This window comes from Nomascus leucogenys, chromosome 1a (assembly GCF_006542625.1).
Source record: "Nomascus leucogenys isolate Asia chromosome 1a, Asia_NLE_v1, whole genome shotgun sequence".
NCBI lineage: Eukaryota > Metazoa > Chordata > Mammalia > Primates > Hylobatidae > Nomascus > Nomascus leucogenys.
This window is the reverse complement of record NC_044381.1, coordinates 74651363-74670160: the sequence shown is the minus strand read 5'-3', so window position 1 is coordinate 74670160 and position 18798 is coordinate 74651363. Positions and strand designations below refer to the sequence as shown.

The 18798-nt window shown below is 39.3% G+C and overlaps 1 protein-coding gene across 5 annotated transcripts in view; it reads left to right on the top strand.

Moving 5' to 3' along the window:
* SLC35F4 (solute carrier family 35 member F4) overlaps positions 1-18798 on the top strand; it is a 308265-nt gene that overhangs the window by 41603 nt on the left and 247864 nt on the right. The window contains exon 2 of one of the 5 annotated variants that reach the window (XM_030811181.1): positions 7072-7344. The exons of the other annotated variants lie outside the window; for them this stretch is intronic. Within the exon in view, the coding sequence (XP_030667041.1) occupies positions 7305-7344 (40 nt within the window). The 5' untranslated portion in view covers positions 7072-7304. The remainder of the gene's footprint in view (positions 1-7071; positions 7345-18798) is intronic. 5 annotated transcript variants of the gene reach the window in all.

Sequence of the window (18798 nt, the reverse complement as noted above, 5' to 3'; positions counted from 1 at the left end):
ACCTTGTACTCTTTCTAAAACCAATCAGACTTTCAAAGTTCAGAACCTTTGCAATAGGTGTTTCCTCTGCCTTGAACACTCTTCCCCCAAATATCTCTATGTCTGGCTCTCTCATTTCTTTTATTTCTCAGTGAGACCTTCCTTGATAACCCCAAAGAAAAATTAAAATTTTACCCTCTTCATCATCCTTTACTGCCTGTTTTTATCCAAAGCATTTGTCATCATCAAACATACTACATGTGTCTATCATCTATTTGTCTATCAATTTTCTATCTTCTATGTATGTATGTATGTACCTATGTATGTATGTACATATGTATGTATGTATCTATCTAACTATCTTCTACCTACCTACCATCTACTCTCTATCTCTTGCCCTCCAACTAGACCAAGCTCTGACTGTTGTCACTGCTGTGTTGCCCAGGGTCTAGAACATTGCTGACACTGTAGATGCTCAGTTAGCATTTGTTGATTAAATACTGAATGAATGTGTGAAGCATGTATGCTAACTTTCAACTCTAGTGATTCAGACTTCTGACCTAGTAATCAAACTTTTCTGATACATGCAAACAGAATTCTGGATTCTCGGTGTCATGTTTTGTTGATCAACAGATTATAAATCTTTTAAGTGACATTATTCCAGTGGACTAGTAAAGATCATCTAAAAGCATCAAAATGGTCCTCCAGGTTCCATCAATTATTGCCAGATGTTAGAATACTGTTCTTTACTTCCTGATTTGGGGAATATGATATAAAATTAGCTGAAATTCCGTACTGAGAAATGTCTACAGGGTAGAGACAAATCTTAAAATGTACAAGAAAACAAAGTAGTTAATGATATGTTTAATGCATTATTCATCTGAAAGGTGAGATTATGGGTGCCTTATTTTCTTATTTTTTCCATGTCTATATTTAAAATTTTTATATAATTTAGTCAAATAATAATTGAAATGATTACAAAACCAAACTGATTTTTAATAATTAAAGATGTTATTCATCATGCTTTACCAGTATTCTTTGAATTTCTATGTAATAAACACCTATCTATTAAGACCGGAATAGATGTAGTGTCAGATTGCAAGTTGCCCAAGACTCCCAAGACTTTTAACATCATAGAGCCAGAGTCATTAGTTCATTCCTTCATTGAAAAATATCAGTTGAACACCACCTAGGAACCAGGCACTATATCAGGCACCACAGATATAGCTATAAACAAGACAGCAGGGCCCCTCAGGGGCTTTGCGTGGTTCAAATTTATGCCACTCCCCTGGAGCGTGATTCAAATATGCTATGTTGTAATACTAACCCTGATTTCACGAACTTGATTTTCTAGAAGGAAGTACAGACAATGACAAGTAAACAATAAATGAGCTAATTAGAGATTTGCTGACAGCTATGAGGATAGGGTAGGTGATCACAATATTGTGAGGAGATGACATTTATGCTGGGACCTGAAGGGTGAGGCTGAGGTAGCTCAGCAACAGTGTTCCAGGCAGAAGGGGAGAGAGAGGGGACTAGGAAGCCTGGAGAGTGGTGAGTAAGGAGCACAATCCAAGAGAATGATGCCAAGAAGGTAGGTGGGGCGAGATGTCACATAGGGCTCAGGTATGTGGTGAGGAGTGTGGAGGGTATTCCGAGTGCAGTGGGGGACTGTGGGTGGTTTTAAACAGTGGAGTGTCATGATCTGATTCTGTTTTAAGATCTCTCTGGCCACTGAATAGGCAGCCACAGACATAAGCCTGGAGTTCCCCCAGAGAATTTCGAGCTGGAGATACTAACTTGGAGTGTATCACTATATGGATTTTTTGATGCCTGGGAACACTTAGGGGATGAAGTTGTAGATACAGAAGAGATCAGGCCCTGGACACCCCCAGATGCTAGCACCCATGGCACCCCAGCCTTTAGAAATGTGACATAGGAGGAGAAAGCCACAAAAGTGATGGAGAAAAAAATTGACCTCAAAGTAGGAGGAAAACCAATGGTGTTGTTTTAAGCCACATAATTTTAGGGTTGGTTATTCAGCAATAGATAATTAGAACCCTAGGAGAGACCCCTTGGACATTATAGTCAGCTGTATTAAGGCAGAAGATCCACTGCTTTTTGCATATAAACAACAATATTGTTTCTTTATTGGTCTTTGAATTACTCATTTTTATTTGGAGCTAGTAATATGTTGGGTTTTTTAAGCAATAAGAGGCCATGAAAAAAAGAGAAAATAAAACTTAAGAACTGTCAGATGGCTAACAACCAGAATTTTTTAGGTGACTGTAGAGAATAACCTAGTTTACCTTGCCTTCTTCCCATAGGTGTGCAACTGTCTGCTAATTCCTTACACCTGCAAGTATAATCACTGCTGTTCACAATGCTGACCTTGATTTTCTTTCTGTGCTTTGATTTTTGAATCTTATTTTAGTGTTAAGTGTTGCATAGGTGATACTGCAGAACAATGATGTAATTGATGGAAAGGTGCCAAGAAACACAGTAAAAGGATAAAGGATATAAAGCAAAGGACACAGAAACTTACCCCTAGTCAGGTAACCACAAATCAGACAATGCAATGTGCTCCAAGACAAAGGTAAAGTCTCTCAGGTCCCCAAAGTTTCCGTGAGGTCTGAGCTGTCAGAGAAGCATCAGCATAGCCAGAGAACAGCCACTGGGTACAGACTGAGGTTTTGCTTGCCTCCTTGTATTCGCCAGGCCAGGGCCAGGAGTAGGGCAAGGGAAGTCAAGAGCCTAAAGCACCAAATCTAAAGAGACACCTACTCTCAGGGACATGGACATGCAGGCAGGGTCAGTGCCTGAGAGTGAGCACCTCCTTAGATGCCCCACCTACCCAACCCTATTCCTGGCCCCACTCCCAGCTTCTCCCAACTGTTCTGGACTTCCTGTATGCTGGCCTCCTCAGAATGGATGCAGAACAATTCTAGCATATTTCTTAGTGATAACTTCAGCATCAGGTGAAATGGAGGTCACCTGGATGCTTAGACCAGAACCAGGCTTTCGACTTACTACTAGAAATCCCTTCCTACAAATTAATTTTTCTAACATTGTAGGTGAACAGAATATTTGATTTAACCAACCTTCCCCAACCATGGTGGAAAGCAAAGAATTGACTATACTTGAGGTGCTCATGGTTGTCCACAGATAAACTTTACTTGAATGGACAAGTTATTAAGTGAACTTTCCTGTTGCATTTGTTCCTCCAGGCTCCTTAACATCTTGCTTTAGTTTTACTGAATGCCCTTATTACCTGCTGTTATGGTTTGTATACTGCATGTGCACAGCTTTTCTCTTACCATTGAAAAGCTATTTATAGTTTAAAATTTGCCTTTGCCCAGTGGTAGCCTTAGCTGCAAAGTGAACTTCTACACCAAAATAATTTCTACATGAAGCTGTAACCATTATTTGCCAAAAGAGCCACCTTTAGAATTTGGATTCTAGTATAATTTTCTGTACTATCACAAAAATCCAAAAGCCTGGGAAGAAGCTGTCTGTGTGACTTGGAAGCTGTGGCTGAACTAGCATTGTTTTTGCCTTTGGCTTGTTATAAGGAGCAAAACAGGACAATGACAGAACAGGCGACAATGGCAATTAAGGGTCATGAGCGAATTGTCTTACAAGCACGAAATAAGGCAAACATGAAAAAGAAAGTACTAATAACTGATAAAGTAAATCAAGTTGAAAAATTTAGGTCACATTAAAGAATAGGTGTTTTATAAGCCTTATGTGATAGCAAGCTTTCTCTTTTTGTTAACATACACTTCCAAGTCATTAGTGGCATGATTAGAAATCAGTCATTTCTCTATTCTCTCAGAATACCTGCCTTTTTGCCAGGTATTCTTATTACTTCAATCAAGTGGAATTCGTAAGTCTGATGATCCTTATAGAAGCAGTGCCTTGTCATGAGATCTGACACTAAAAATACAATCCTCAGGGGCTTACTCAGTTCATACTCTAAACCTTGAGAAGTTTTATCTGTTACCAAAAAGGAAGTTTTGTCTCCTCTCTATTGGCACTCATTCAGCAAATACATTTTTAAAAGAGAAAAATATTAAACGATGTATTTTGTGGCATTATAGATACTCTGAAGAAAACAGTTCATTGAAGTTAAGAAGAAAACATTAATTACTGAGACATATATAGCTTTTGAGTTACCTCTGATCATTGGTGAGAGATGTGTCTTGCATTGGCTTATACGTTATTTTTCTCCGCTGTGGCATGCTGTCTTTGTTCTGGAGAATTCTAACTCTTGCATAAAGTACACCATTTTTCTCTTACCCAGACTCACATTTTGCCTTCAGTTGCTGCCCTAAAAACTCTTTTCAGCCTACTCTTATCTACATTTATTTAGAGCAATCAATAATAATAAGCGTATATTGAAAGATGTTTACATTTGGGCTGAATGGTATGCTAGTCTTTTTTATGATTTCTGTGTGTGTATGTGTTTATAGAAACCCTTTCCTAGCAAAAAATCGTTAAAAATCTATATTTGCTTTTAAATGTTTCAAGTTTTATTTTTCATGTGTAGGATTTTAATACCTAAAACTGATTTTTATTTATGGTGTAGTATAGGCATATAAATTATTTTTTTCCACAAAGATAACCAGTTGTCTCAGTATATTTATTGAATTACACATCCATCAGTTCTCCCAGTTATTCTCAATTCCACCCCTCTCATGTATTGGGTTTTCATATAGGTGTGGGTCTATTTTGGAATGCTTTATTCCATAAGACAGCTTTCTAATTCCCTCATCAATACCACACAGTCCTAAGTACTGTAGATTTATAAGAAGCCTTGATATTTAGTAGGGTTAGTTCTTCTATTTCTTCTATCTTTTTTTTTTTTTTTTTTTGAGACAGAGTCTTGCTCTGTTGCCCAGACTGGAGTGCAATGGGGCGATCTCGGCTCACTGTGCCCTCTGCCTCCCAGGTTCAAACAATTCTTCTGCCTCAGCCTCCCAAGTAGCTGGGAATACAGGTGCATGCCACCATGCCCGGCTAATTTTTGTATTTTTTTTTTTTTTTTTTAGTAGAGATGGGGTTTCAACATGTTGGCCAGGCTGGTCTCGAACTCCTGACCTTGTGATCTGCCTGCCTCGTTCCCCCAAAGTGCTGGGATTACAGGCGTGAGCCACTGCGTCCAGCCTATTTCTTCTATCTTGCTTTCTAAAACTGTCTCTGTCATTCTTGGCCTTTTGCTCTTCCATATGCATTATGGAATCAGCTTATCAAATTTCATGAATAACTTTGTTGAAGTTTTTGTTTGTATTAGATTTGATTAATGAATTAATCAGGAGATTCTCCTTATTGTTAAACATTGTGTATCTATTTATATATTTAAAATTTCCCCATACAGTTGTATAATATTCTCCATATGACATATCTTTATATATTTCATTGTAATAAGTTTTAAAATTTTATTTTTGAATCCAATATTATGGGTAAAAAGGAGTGTTATTGGTTTTAGAATATGGATCTTGTATTTCACAACTTGGTCAATCCTCTTATCAGTGCTAGTAATTTCTTTACAGATTTTCTTAGATTTTCTGCATTGACAATCACATTATGTGTAATCAAGGACAATTTTGTCTCTTCTAATTCTTATTCCCCTCAAAAAAATTTTTTTTAATTTAATGTATTGGTTAGGATGTCTGCAGGATATTAATTACCTGTCCATAGCAGAGATTCTTGTCTTCAAACCAAATTTAAAAGGAATGTTTCTAATGCTGTATCATTCAATGTGATGCTTGCCATAAGTTTTTGGTAAAGTCTCTTTATCAGGTTATTGGCAGAATTGCTGCAACCTATGACAAATGTAAAACAGCAGGGTTATTGAAACAAGCTAGAGTCCACATGTTGTACTTCACCCTGAGGCTGTAATTGATATTCATCAGCACACTCTTCTGTAACCCATTCTAGAGTTCATTCATACTTACATTGTGTTTAAGCAGTTTTAAGTTGTTTGCTTGGTCAGTGACCCAGATCTTCATCCCTTAGAGGTCTGAGCCTTTGTTTATTTTATTTTTTAATACCTGTTGGACCATGGTTGCTGAGATTTCACATTTAATGTGACTACAGGGCACAGAAGCACCATGAAACACACCAGTAAATTCCCTGATGTACAGACACTCTTCTTTCTGCTCCTATTGTGTAGCATCAACCCTAGATCTTGACAGCAACCAGGGTCAATAGCTCCCATCTTTACAGTGATCCCTTCTTTGCCCAGTGGTCTACTGGAATGAGGAGCTCATATGATTAATTGATTATTATAGCTTCGTGGTCAAGCCCCTTACTGCATCCTCTGGTAGAAGCCTCCCCTACACTGTGAACCAAGGGGTTCACAAACAGATCCTGTTTGTGGAGAGAAGAAGCACACATTCAGCAAGTGGGTCACTGAGCGGAATGCTGACAGGGCTCAATCCTACTTCACTGTTGGTTCCAGACCCATGAATTTCAGTTATTGGAGAGAGAGAGCCCCTGATTTTTCCTCCAGCCTTGATGCCGTGGGAGCAATTACTTCCTCCTTGTCTCTGATGATTAAGTGCTAACATCTGGCCTCTGCCATTACCAAATTCCACAACCTCATGTATATACTGATGTTGAAGTCGGGAGCCCAGTTCCACAGCAGTATCGCCTACTGTCAATTTTAACCTGCAGAAGGCAGCCATTGCCTAGCTTCTAAGTGGGTCTGGTATGCCTCTCACCTGTGCATTCCCTATTGCTTTAATGAAGTGACTATCCTTGGACCCTTCTGGAGAATACATTCAGGTGGTGAGTTCTCCAGCTGCACTTAAATCCTTTCTAACAGTCTTACCTCTCAGAGGCTTCTGACTCCTACCTCAATACTCTGCTGAGACAATTCCATAATCTCTGCCTCATTCACTGTGGGCCATTGTCATGATCAATTTTTAATGGGCCATTCTAACCACATTTTTGGGTCAGAATCAGGTGACTTTGCCAGAATATTAAGCTCTCAAATCATAGCACATCAATAAATCCTCCCCTATCCCCACTGCATTTTCTGCTTGTAAAACCCGAAGACCTGTCTCATATGTATTCTCCACTCTCCAGGTTCCCAGCAGCACACATTAGAATCCTGCAGTTCCATTGCATATATCCTCATTCCTGTCACTGCAGAGATTTTATTTCCTTCCTCGGGCTGTGGTGCAGCCCATTCTGGAGGCAGTAAGGGGAAGTGTGGTAGCTCTTGGGATGAAAAGCCTCGTCACCTGAAGCACCTGCCTCAGGTGAAATCCTTGCAGCATCTCCAGTGGAAAGGAGGCCGTTCTCTAATAAGAAGGAGGATGCTGCTTCTTCCAGGCTGGAGAATTCAAAAGGATCCAGGTATTCAGAATTCTCAGGCCTTTCTACATCTAAGGCTCCGGGGCCCACTCTTATCTTATCAGGGCACTGGTTTAGACATAAGAGATCTGTTAGAGATTTCAGTAGCTCTGTGATTGCAGTTCACTAAGGCCAGCCAACCCCACAATCCTTATAATTTGCATTCCCCCATACTGTTCAAGTGCAGAAACCAGTGATTCATCTGTCACCTGTACCTCATTTTCATCTACTAGAGGTGAGCCTTTTGATAGTGATACTGGTCACTGGTGAGTCACTAGTTCCAGAGTCCCATTCTGAACATATACTTCCTGTAGCGACTCTCTTAGCTTGAGTTTTCCCAGAAAGTGAAGCCTGAGATATAGGCTTGCACTTAGTTAAGAGGTGATTCCATGGAGCTGGGATGAGAGTTTCAAAAGAATAAAACAGAGGAGGGAAAGGGAAATGAAAGGTTTATTATCAAGTAGTCACTGTTGTAGGCAGTTGAAACTCAATCATGCCTCCTTCTGTGTAGTCTACAGAATGCAACTCAAATCATGCACTCAGAGGAGGTAACGGCGAAGCATTTATCTACAAACTCCCATCCCCCATGGGTCAAAGATTGCTGACTCTGCTTATACAATCCCCAAAGTGAGTACTTTCTTAAATTTTGTGCTTTAGTCACTTGACTTGCCTCATTCTTAGCTCTGCTTCTCAGCTTATGTATACATAGCATTCAATGTGTTATAAAGTAGACCTTATTGTACCTTTTGTTGTTACTAACATCAGTAAACTCAACACAAGAAATTAACATCTACAAAATGTTAAGAGATCGTATATGTTTTCTGGTTCTGAGTTAGTAAACTGAGTTTTTTCAGGAGTTGGAGTGATGAACCCCAAATCAGGTAGGCCCTGAGCTAAGGTTTCTGAATAGTGGACATTTAGAGTACAGGGAGGTTCATTTTCTGCATGACTGGGAGGGCTGAAAGAGTGGGGGTGGATCCTGTGTTGGTGCCTGAGTTGCAGTACTTGATTTGCTTTTGCTCAGTAACTATCAGTAGACAATAGCCTCCATTGCAGTGTAGCCATTTGGCTCTGTTTAAGAAGAAAAACAAAGACTGTGTTATGAAGTTTGTGAAAATAGGATTTTACACGCATGGGGCCCACTGACAATTAAGAGAGAGATCTGCCACCATCATTGTGATTCTCCTTGGATTGCAGATATGTGAAGTGCAATTCTCCACTCAGAGACAATGTAAAATGTGTCTTGAAAGAACAATGTTGCTGGGTAAAATGAAAATGCCCTGCTTTAGGCCAGACTACCAAATTTTTACTTCCTTCTCTTTTGACAGCTTGGCTATTTGCTTCTTTATCAATAGGTTTTCGTCTTTGGGGTAATCCTGCATGCTTCTTCTCCCTTTTCCAACAGCCTTTTTCTTTACTACATGTTGACTTTTCATCACTATCTTTTTTACTTCTTAAATTTCCTTTTTTCCACACTTAAAAAATTTGTGCCTATGAGGAGGAATGTAAGAAAAATTATTGCTGGCGAGGTTGGTAACACTGGTCTTCTCGGCTAGTCAAGCATCCTGGGAGATGTGCTATTTAGGGGGAGTTTCGGGTGAGGGACTAAAAGGGAATAATGTGTGGGTAGGAGGGCCTCCTGCAAATGACAATGACGCATCCTTAAGTAAATTCTGCCTTGCCAGAAGCTAGGTCATAACTAGGCAAGCATCAGAGGTAGAAGTAAGAAGGGTCATATATTAAAAATTGAGAGATTGATTTTTCAATTATTTTTCTTTCTTATACATCTTAATGTTTTAGAGTTTGTCCCAGCTCTTGAAGTTCAGGGGACAGGTAAACACTCACCTATGGTGAGAAATGCAATAAGAACCACAAATATGATTTTCTCTACATGACTTAGATGCCAATTTGCCAATATCAAGGGGAAGACCCATATCTTCTACTTCCCCTATGACCAACTTATGGCAAAATGTACCTCTCTTTAATGAGCATCATGTCGACAATTCAAGGAGTCAATTACACGAATGCTTAAAAACACCCTAATTAAATTCAGATGTCTTAGGAGGTTGGGCTGTGAATTGGTGAAATTAATTTTGGTATCACTTTAAACTGTCACTGAGATGTTGGTATCTGTGACTTTTGGTGTTATTCTAAATAAAGGGTTGGCAAACTTTCTGTAGAGGGTTAGATAATATTTTTCATTTTGCTGGCCATTTGGTGCCTTTTGAAACTAGTTAACTCTGCAGTTGTAGTGCAGCAAAAGCAGTTATAGACAATACATGAACAAATGAGTGTGACTGTATTCAATGAAATCTTATTTACAAATACAGAAGATTGGCTGGATTTGCCCCATGAGCTGTAACTTGCTAACCCTTGTTCTAAATTGTCACTGAGATGTTTGTATCTGGCAAAGCACTCCTAAATGATATTTATTTCTTAAAACAGAAATGTTACAGTTTCCATGGCAAGCATCTCTAAGTGTTCCATGAAAGAAAATGCAGCCTCATAAATGAACTAAAATGAATTAAAATTTATGTTCACTGCATCACATTCTGCCCCTATTCCATCTCCATACCCGGGGTCCAAATGTTTGGACATGACAACCAGTGCTTCAAACCCACCTGAAACCACGTTTATACACTTGAAAACCATTTACTTAAAGAGTAATGGCACGCATTGCAGCAACTTTTCTTTCTTGGGTCATGGCAGCAACTATTATTTCATCAAATCACATTTGATTGAATGCACTCAGAATTAGTATTCATAATAAATTAATAATTAATGAAAACTACTGTTAGGAATGAGTTCTTTATTTAGGGAAAGCGTCAGAGTTTGCAAACATCATCTTTCATTTGTATCCTTTTCTATAGAGAAGAAAGACTGCTTTACGTTAAGAGAGAGTCTTGAACAGAGTTGGTGTTGAATAAATGCCTTCAGAGTTTGGACTAGGTCTTTGGGTTCGTCTCTGCCAGTTTTCTTGTTTTTCCTTAAACTTAGAGCAGAGAAACTGATGCCATTGCCTCTGCAAAAGAAAATTCTGAAGTTGGAAGTAATTGTTTCAAGGGCTAGCCCTACATAGTAAATCTTTATTAAATATGTTAATTAACTTGATTGCACATTTATTGATGGCCTACTATGTGAAAAGGGCTCTGACAAATGCTAGCAGCTATCAAAATGCAAGAGACACATTTTCTGCCTTTCAGAAGTTTACTATTTATAATCAGCAGATGAACATGTTAAAGTTCAACACATACATACAGCTGCATCCTGGGCTTTTTCAGGCCAGGCCTGATTAGGGGTAACTGCAACAGTTAGCCTATAGTTAAAAACAGAATGGCTCTAATTCCCACCGCTAATGCTAGACTTCTAGACCCTAAAGCGTCCCCACAACGATTTATTGGACAGTGATACAACCCCAGAGCATGGACCACCAAAGGGAATTTGCACCACCGTGAGGAATCCATCCTCTTTTTCTCCCTTCCTGTGGTATGGCCTGCTGCTGAGCTAGCCCTGCCTGTCTCTGTGATTCCCACCACAACCAACCAGGCCAGTGCCTATTGTCCTGGACTGTCCTGCTCTGTCAAACCCGCTGATGCTGTGCATCTTTTTGGTGCATCCATCCACACACTTGATTGAGCTGCTTTTTATAGGTATTAGTGCTTTTTTTACTTATAAAACCCCATATCTTATAAAAAAATTAATACTTATAAAATACTTTTTGTAAGAAAGCATTAATATTTATTAAAATACTTTTTTATTTTTTTGAGACAGAGTCTCACTCTGCTCACTGCAACCTCCGCCTCCTGGGTTCAAGCAATTCTTCTGCCTCAGCCTCCTGAGTAGCTGGGACTACAGGTGCACCCTACCATGCCTGGCTAATTTTTATATTTTTAGTAAGATGGGGTTTCACCATATTGGCCAGGCTGGTCTCGAACTCCTGACATCAGGTGATCCACTGGCCTCGGCCTCCCAAAGTGCTGGGATTACAGGCATGAGCCACCATGGCTGGCCTATAAAAGTACTTTTTATAAGTATTAATGCTATTATAAATTAGCTGCTGTGTGAGAAGGGCTGTACTGCAGAGTGCCCCAGTAGGGCGTGGTGTTGGGGTGGAGTTGGGCCATGATATTGAAAGGCTCTACTGCATAATTGGTGGGAAGTGAGGATGCTGGATCGAACTGCTGGGTTGGACCTGACACTCACAGACTGTGTAATCTTAGGTACGTTCCTTAGCCTCTCTGTGTCTGTTTCCTCATCAGAGAAACAGAGACAATAATACTCCCGTATCATAGGATTGCTCTGAGAATCAAATGAATTAATCAAATAAAGCATTTAGAACAGCTTCTGGCACATAGGAATCACTACACAGATGCTGTTTGCTATCACTGTTAATATTATCCCTTCAACCCTCAGGGAGGAAGGTCAGGGCCTGTGGTCTCAGGACATCTAATGCTGTTACCTCTATGATCAAGCAGTTGCATTATGTCATAGCATTATACTGTACTTATGGTATTTTCTGTGACTGTCATGACTTCAGAAAAGTCAGAAGGCATTGCTCTTACATGGTTCTAGTTCAAGTCTCAGGAAGACTAAAGGATGCTTTTTTTCCTTTGTCCATTCTATAGATGATGATGCTGAGGTTAACAAACTTGCCCCAAGTCATACACTTAGAAAATGTCAGAGCATGAATTTAAATCCAAATTCATTGGGCCCCAGGACCCTTGAGCACTGGGTGAAATGCCACAGTTTACTCCAGTGACATAGGACAGCTACTTTACCCCTCTCCTTGCCCCACTTTGTCATATACTCCCAAAGCCTAGCTGCCCGGGGGCCTCTTAGATATGTGTCAATATGTTTTGTGAAATATCTCCCTAAGCTGCCCTTCTCCAGGACTTAGTCTAAGGCCAGAAGAACAGTGCTGGTGGGCCAGGAGGGTGGGGACTGACACTCTGTTTCTTTAGCATGATTTATATTTCGGTGGATACCGAGTGGCCTCATGTAAGTAGACTCTGAAAGGGAGGTGGGAGGGGAGGGACATAGTTTGGGTTCCAGCTGGGCCACACTTTATCTGTAGTGCAGATTTACACTTGCTTTGGATGTTGAGATCTAAAAGAGCCCAGCAGACACGACACCACACAAGCTATATTTAGGAAGTTTTAATAGCCTGGCTCGGTGGTGTCCCTTAGGGAATACACGTCAGTGATTAGCTAGTGTCACTGTTGCTCCACTGGTGGGCAATTGCGATAGTAAGACATTTTTCTTCTCAAAAGTGAATTTCTAAGTCAAATTCATAACAAACTCAGACATTTGACCTTATTATTATTTTTTATTTTTACAAACAGAATCTTGCTCTCTCACCCAGGCTGGAGTGCAGTGGCATGATCATAACTCACTGCAGCCTCAAACATCTGGGCTCCAGTGATCCTCCTGCCTTAGCCTCCCAAGTAGCTGGGATTACAGGTGTGCTCCACCACACTCAGCTAATTTTTAATTTTTTTTGTAGAGACAGGATCTCACTATGATGTCCAGGCTGGTCTCAAACTTATTATTTAAATTGGAGAGTGTTTACTGCAGAGTTAACTCACTCTCACTTGACTGTCACTTGCCTTGTGAAAACTCTACATGCACATTCCACATCTGCTAGCCACCGTTTTTGTTATGCAATGTTCTGTCCATCTTCCAGAGTTTCCTCTTTTTGTATTTCTTGTCTCCTTAGAAAACAAAGAAAACAGCTGTGAAGGTGCTTTAAAAGCTAAAAGCACTTTACAAACTGAAAACACCTGCAGAATAACATGTCTTCCACATCTGTGGTGGTCCTTTAAAGGTGGGGAGGGGAAGGGCTATTTGTTCAGTATCTGTTAAATGCCAGGCACTGATTGTTTTAGGCCTCTTGATATACATTTTATTTAATTCTCATAATACCTCTGCCATACCTACTTGGCTTATTCTAAAGCCGAGACAATTGAGGCTCAGAAAGATTATGTAACTTGCCCCAAGTCACACAGCTAGTAAGTAGAGATTCTGAACGTGAGCTCACACTGAAATGCTTCATCTTTCCACTCTACCTTTCCCCACCTTTCTAAACTATGGTGCTCACTTTTGGTGGGAAATGAGGAAAAATTATTCTACTCAAGCGATAAATACTGCATAGTTAAGTTCAGAGAAGTTGCTGCTTTGGTTGTAATTCCAGATCCCTAATCAAATTTCAGTGAGTCCCCTCTCCTGTTTAGCTCTGCCAGAGAGGTCTCTGTTACCCAGTGTCCTCTACTTTGAAGTAAGGATATTTATAAGAAATAGGTTTTATTTATTGTCTCAAAAACTGGGATTTGGGACAGAGCTTCCCTTAATAAGAAGTCAGTTTGTCACCTGACAATATTAGAATTGCCTAATACTATGCAAATCTAGACAAAACATTCATCTGCCTTAGAGAAATTATGAAGATGGGGCCACACCTTCTAGGTGTGTATGAATGGTCACTTTCATTTCTGTATGGGGTAGAATGAGCCTTTTTCTTTGAGAGTAGCTGAGACTTGTGCAATTCAGAGTTCTCACCTCCAAGCTAAGGCCTGCCCTTTTTGCATAGTGCTCTCTGAAATACTGCATAGGCCATGAGCAGACACTGATAAGGTGAAAGAAGGGGCTATACTGCTTATGTTGGACGATCTGAGAGCTGTCAGGCACTAGAGACTTTGTTGCGGGAAGATTGGGCTCACGTGATCCTGTGTGAAAGATACCAGGTGTTGATACTAAGGACGGTGAGAAGAGAGGCTAAAATTGAGGATAGCCAGTGATGGTGTCCGGAATAATTTTGAGGGGCTCCCTGTCCCATAATCTCCAACAACTTTTCTAAACTGCTGTAAACAAACAAAAAGTAAAATTATGAAAACCCACAGGGATACACACAATAGAAAATGTCAGCTTCAAATGCTTCCCAGAACCAGAAAGGACAGTACTATCCTATTATGGTACCTATCCAATAAGAATTTTCTTGGCCTTTTACTTCTTCACCCTCACAGCTTCAACCTTGGGTGGGACACAGGTCAGAAACAACAGCTGGTAAGTAGGGGAGCAAGAATTTAGTACAGGTGTTAACAATGCCTCCTTCCCTAGGATGGGGGAGTAGCAGGCTGCTGGCTCAGGATGGAGGAGGGGCATGTGACAGGGAGAAGTCTCAACTTTAATGATGATTGATCTGGTGATTACTGCATCCAACTAAACATATTTCAGTACTGAGTTGGGACTACAAGAGTGATTTAAAATGACAGTAGATCGTTCTTTTACCTAAGCATGACCATAAAAGTCAGGGTTAAGGGAAGGACCTGACCAGGTTTAAAGAGACAGTGGAAAAAAACAAGTTTTATGATTAAATCCCATGAGTCCTGCTTATTCAGTGTGCCAGTTATAGTGAAGGATGGGCAGAAAGAGAAAACCCATTAATTTACAGAGCAGAGTTTGCTGGAAGATGACTTGGTATGATGCAGGCTTTGATTAATTTGTCAGCTTCTGGAAGCACATTTTAAGGAAAGAATAATCAAGCCATGTGGGGCAGTGTCTCCAATAACAGTCTTTACCAAATAATGGTCATTTTAAGGGAATCACTGATGAACAATTTTTAAATATCAAGAGTTAAGCATTTGCTATAATGCATTATATTAATTAGAATAAACTGCTGTAATCGAGAACCTCAAAACCTGTAAGTTAAGACAGTAAAGGGTGATTTCTCACCTCACACCATGGTCCAATGTGGGCTTTGATGGGGGTGGATCTTCTGTATCACAGTCAATTAGGGAATCAGGCCCCTATTTGGGGCTTTAGGTTCTTCTGGGTCCTGGAGTCTGCTTCTTCTAGCCACTGCACAGAGCAAAAGAGGGCATGGAGTTATTTAGGGGCCCGGACTGCAAGTGCCATGGATCACTTCTACTCATAGTCCATTGGCCAGAAGTCAGTCACATGATTCCAGCTAACTGCAAGGAAAGCTGGGAAATGTATCCTAGCTGTGTGACTAGGAGGCAAAGGAAATGGGGGGAGGGAGAGACACTTAACACTGTCTCCCTTACATGCAAACTTTATGAAAAGAATAGCCCATCAAAGCCTTGGTTTCACAGACACAGTGTGATTGCTTAGGTGAAACTGAAGTGGTAGAGCCAAGAACTGTAATTCGCTTCCTGCTGACCACATGGATCACTTGGAGGCAGGTTCCTGGTGGGGAAAAAAGTGTGGGGGTGCATAGGAGGAATAAAAATCATTACCAAAAAGACATTGAAGAAAGTGGCTGGGCAAAAAATGCCACTATCTAAACTCAGTGATTCAGGGCTATTCAACCTCCTGTAGATTTCTGCTCAGGACATAGAAAAAAAGAAGAAAAATGGATTAAAATCCTTTTTTAGAGGATTTTAACCCTTTAGAGGATTAAAACCCTCTAATTAATCTTAAAGCCACTTAAAATGAAGTTGTTGATACTGACTTATCAGCAGTTAATTTCTTGCATGAGAAAAAATTTTCTTTTTGAAATGGAGTCTTGCTCTGTCACCCAGGCTGGAGTACAGGGATGCCATCATGGCTCACTGCAGACTTGACTTCCTGGACTCCAGTGATCCTCCTGCCTCAGCCTCTTTACTAGCTGACACTGCAGTTTTGCACTACCACACCCAGATAATGGTTTTTTTAATTTAATTTTTTGTAGAAATGGGATCTTGCCATGTTGCCCAAGCTGGATAAAGAATTTTCAGGAGTATATTTTTATAAATCGACTGGCTATTACTCTGTGTATTTCATTTTAGTTTTTAAGTTTTGAACTTTTTTTATCAACTAATCATTAGCAGTTATTTTTGGCACAAAGAAAAATAGAATTTCCAGGTTTGAGTTTTTGTTAATCAATTAGTATTATGCTTTGCATTTTATTTTCATTTTTATAATGTGATAACATTCAGGTTATCATGACTGCCTTTGTCATGATCACTTTCTATATTTGTGGTGGGTCAGAGGTGACCATGGAGCCAGCACATGTGGAGCAGATTCCAGTTGCTGTCTGACTTTGAGCCAAATTGCTCATCTTTCCATGCATCAGTTTTCTCATCTCTAAAATTATAGCAATAATAATACCTACCTCATAGGATTGTTGTGAGAATTAAAAGAGTTAATATTTATAAAGCATTTATAATCACGTCTGATATGGCTTGGCTGTGTCACCACCCAACTCTCATCTTGAATTGTAGTTCCCATTATCCCCAGGTGTCATGGGAGGGACCTGGTGGGAGGTAACTGAGTCATGGGGGCAGGTTTTCTTGTGCTGTTTTCATGATAATGAATAAGTCTCACAAGATCTGATGGTTTTATAAAGGGCAGTTTCCCTGCACATGTTCTCTTGCCTGCCACCATGTAAAACATGCCTTTGCTCCTCCTTGGCCTTCCACCATGATTATGAGGCCTCCCCAGCCATGTAGAACTGTGAATCTATTAAACCTCTTTTTCTTTATAAATTACCCAGTCTCAGGTATGTCTTTATTAGCAGCATGCGGACAGACTAATATAGTGCCTGGCAAGTGAAAATAAATGAGACTTTTAAAAGAAAAAACAGTAATAAATAATAATATAAGTGGTAGAGTGATATGGCCAGAAATTGTGATGTTGGTAAGCACATTTTTCAAGTGTGGAACTCACTGTCTTATGTGATGATTGATGGCTTCCTGATAAATCAGTCAGTAGATTTGGCTTGCAGTTTTTTCAAATCAATCAGTACTGAGTGAAAACTCTTCCTCTGAGAGCAAGTATAGTGTTTTGCAGCAGCCCTGTTGGAACAAAACTTCGCTAAAAGTGGTGCTCAAAGAGGCTTGGTTTCTGAACAAGTTGAGACATAAAACAGTATAAAGATGGGGCCAAAAATTGCCTGTTTCCTGCTGGGAGGGAGGCAATGGCTTTGGCTCTGTTGGCTCTATGGGTTGCTAACAGGGGAAGCTCTGAGTTAGGCAGAACTACCTGGCCCCACCCAGGTAGCACCGGCTGGGGCAGAATTCCCCTCAAGGAGGAGGGTGAAGGCTTTGGATGTGAAGGAGCAGAGAGAACTCATGCTCTCAAGAGGAAGAACAGTCAAGCTAACTGGAGCATACCTTTTCCATTCAGCCTGAATTTACTAATCCTATTTGTGACTCTTCTTCCTCAAAAGTAGAGTAAGTAAAATGGGCAGAAAATGGAAAAACTACTATTTTTACTACTGATTTTTAATAAATGTTTCTAGATTTTAAATGCATAAAATTATCAATGATTAAAAGTACATATTATTTTCTGAAGCTAAAAAAACAATAGCAAGCGTTATTTATTTATGCTTTGGTCTGATAAGCTTATTATTATCAGGCAATGAGATTGCATGTCATATTTTTGCAGAATGTTTAACAATAGTTATTAGTATCAATTCCCCACAAAGCCAAGTAGGAAGTAGTTTTATTTTTTCCAAATGTTTGCTTTGGAAATAAAAACACTAAATATTGATTTATTCAAAATTACGTTTGCAGTGTAGGAATTTTGATTAAAAAAACATTTTCTCCATACAACCCAGTGGTAACATATTTTCAGGCTTTTAATGTTTGTTAAATCAAACAAACCCAAGAAACATTCATATATCAGTGAGTGTCTAACAGAATTATATTTTACTCTGTGTGACCCTAGGAAAATCATTTCATATTTCTATATTCTACTTGTCTTTGAAGAAATAGAGATCATGATATTCTATTAAATAAAATTATTTGAAGCTATCTGGGAGAAAGAGCATGCTAACTTTTTTTTGAGATTAGAAAATTTACAATTTATTTTAGTATAACTTTTGAGGCAGGCCAGTCTATTTGGCTGAAAACAATTAAAATTTGGAGATATGATTGGTGTGTGTTTGGGACACAATATTTTCATGTCCTTGGTAATGTTAAAATTTCCTTGGTTTTACAGGAATAGCACCTTTATTTTTAATGACTATACTATAAGGCAATGTCAACTCTTTTGTAGAGATTTTAACATTTCATTGCTCTGGTTAGCAATGTACTTTAAAAATGCAGCTGTAATTTTAGCTGTGGGAACAAACATTTGTGTTGTTGCTAATTAACAAAACTTTTGAAGATCAGATATCTCTATTGCAATATTAATTTGCTTTTTACCTTTCTTGGTAAGGATGTGGGAGAAGACAGAAAAAGGAGGTATACAAAAATGGAAAACTACATTTTGTAAAAACAAATTTGTCATTTAGGAAATGTAATTTCTAGTGGCATTTTATTTGAATAGTGCATATTCAATATGAAAAATATGAAACAATGTGGAAAAATAGAAATAAAAATATTTTATCAGCCAAGTGTTTCATCACTTAAAAACAACACATTAACAATTCTGAGAATATTCCAAACCTGGTTTTCTAGTGCCTTTTCTTTTTACATTGTTTTGATCTTACTTTGGATACTACTTTGTATGCTGCTTTTT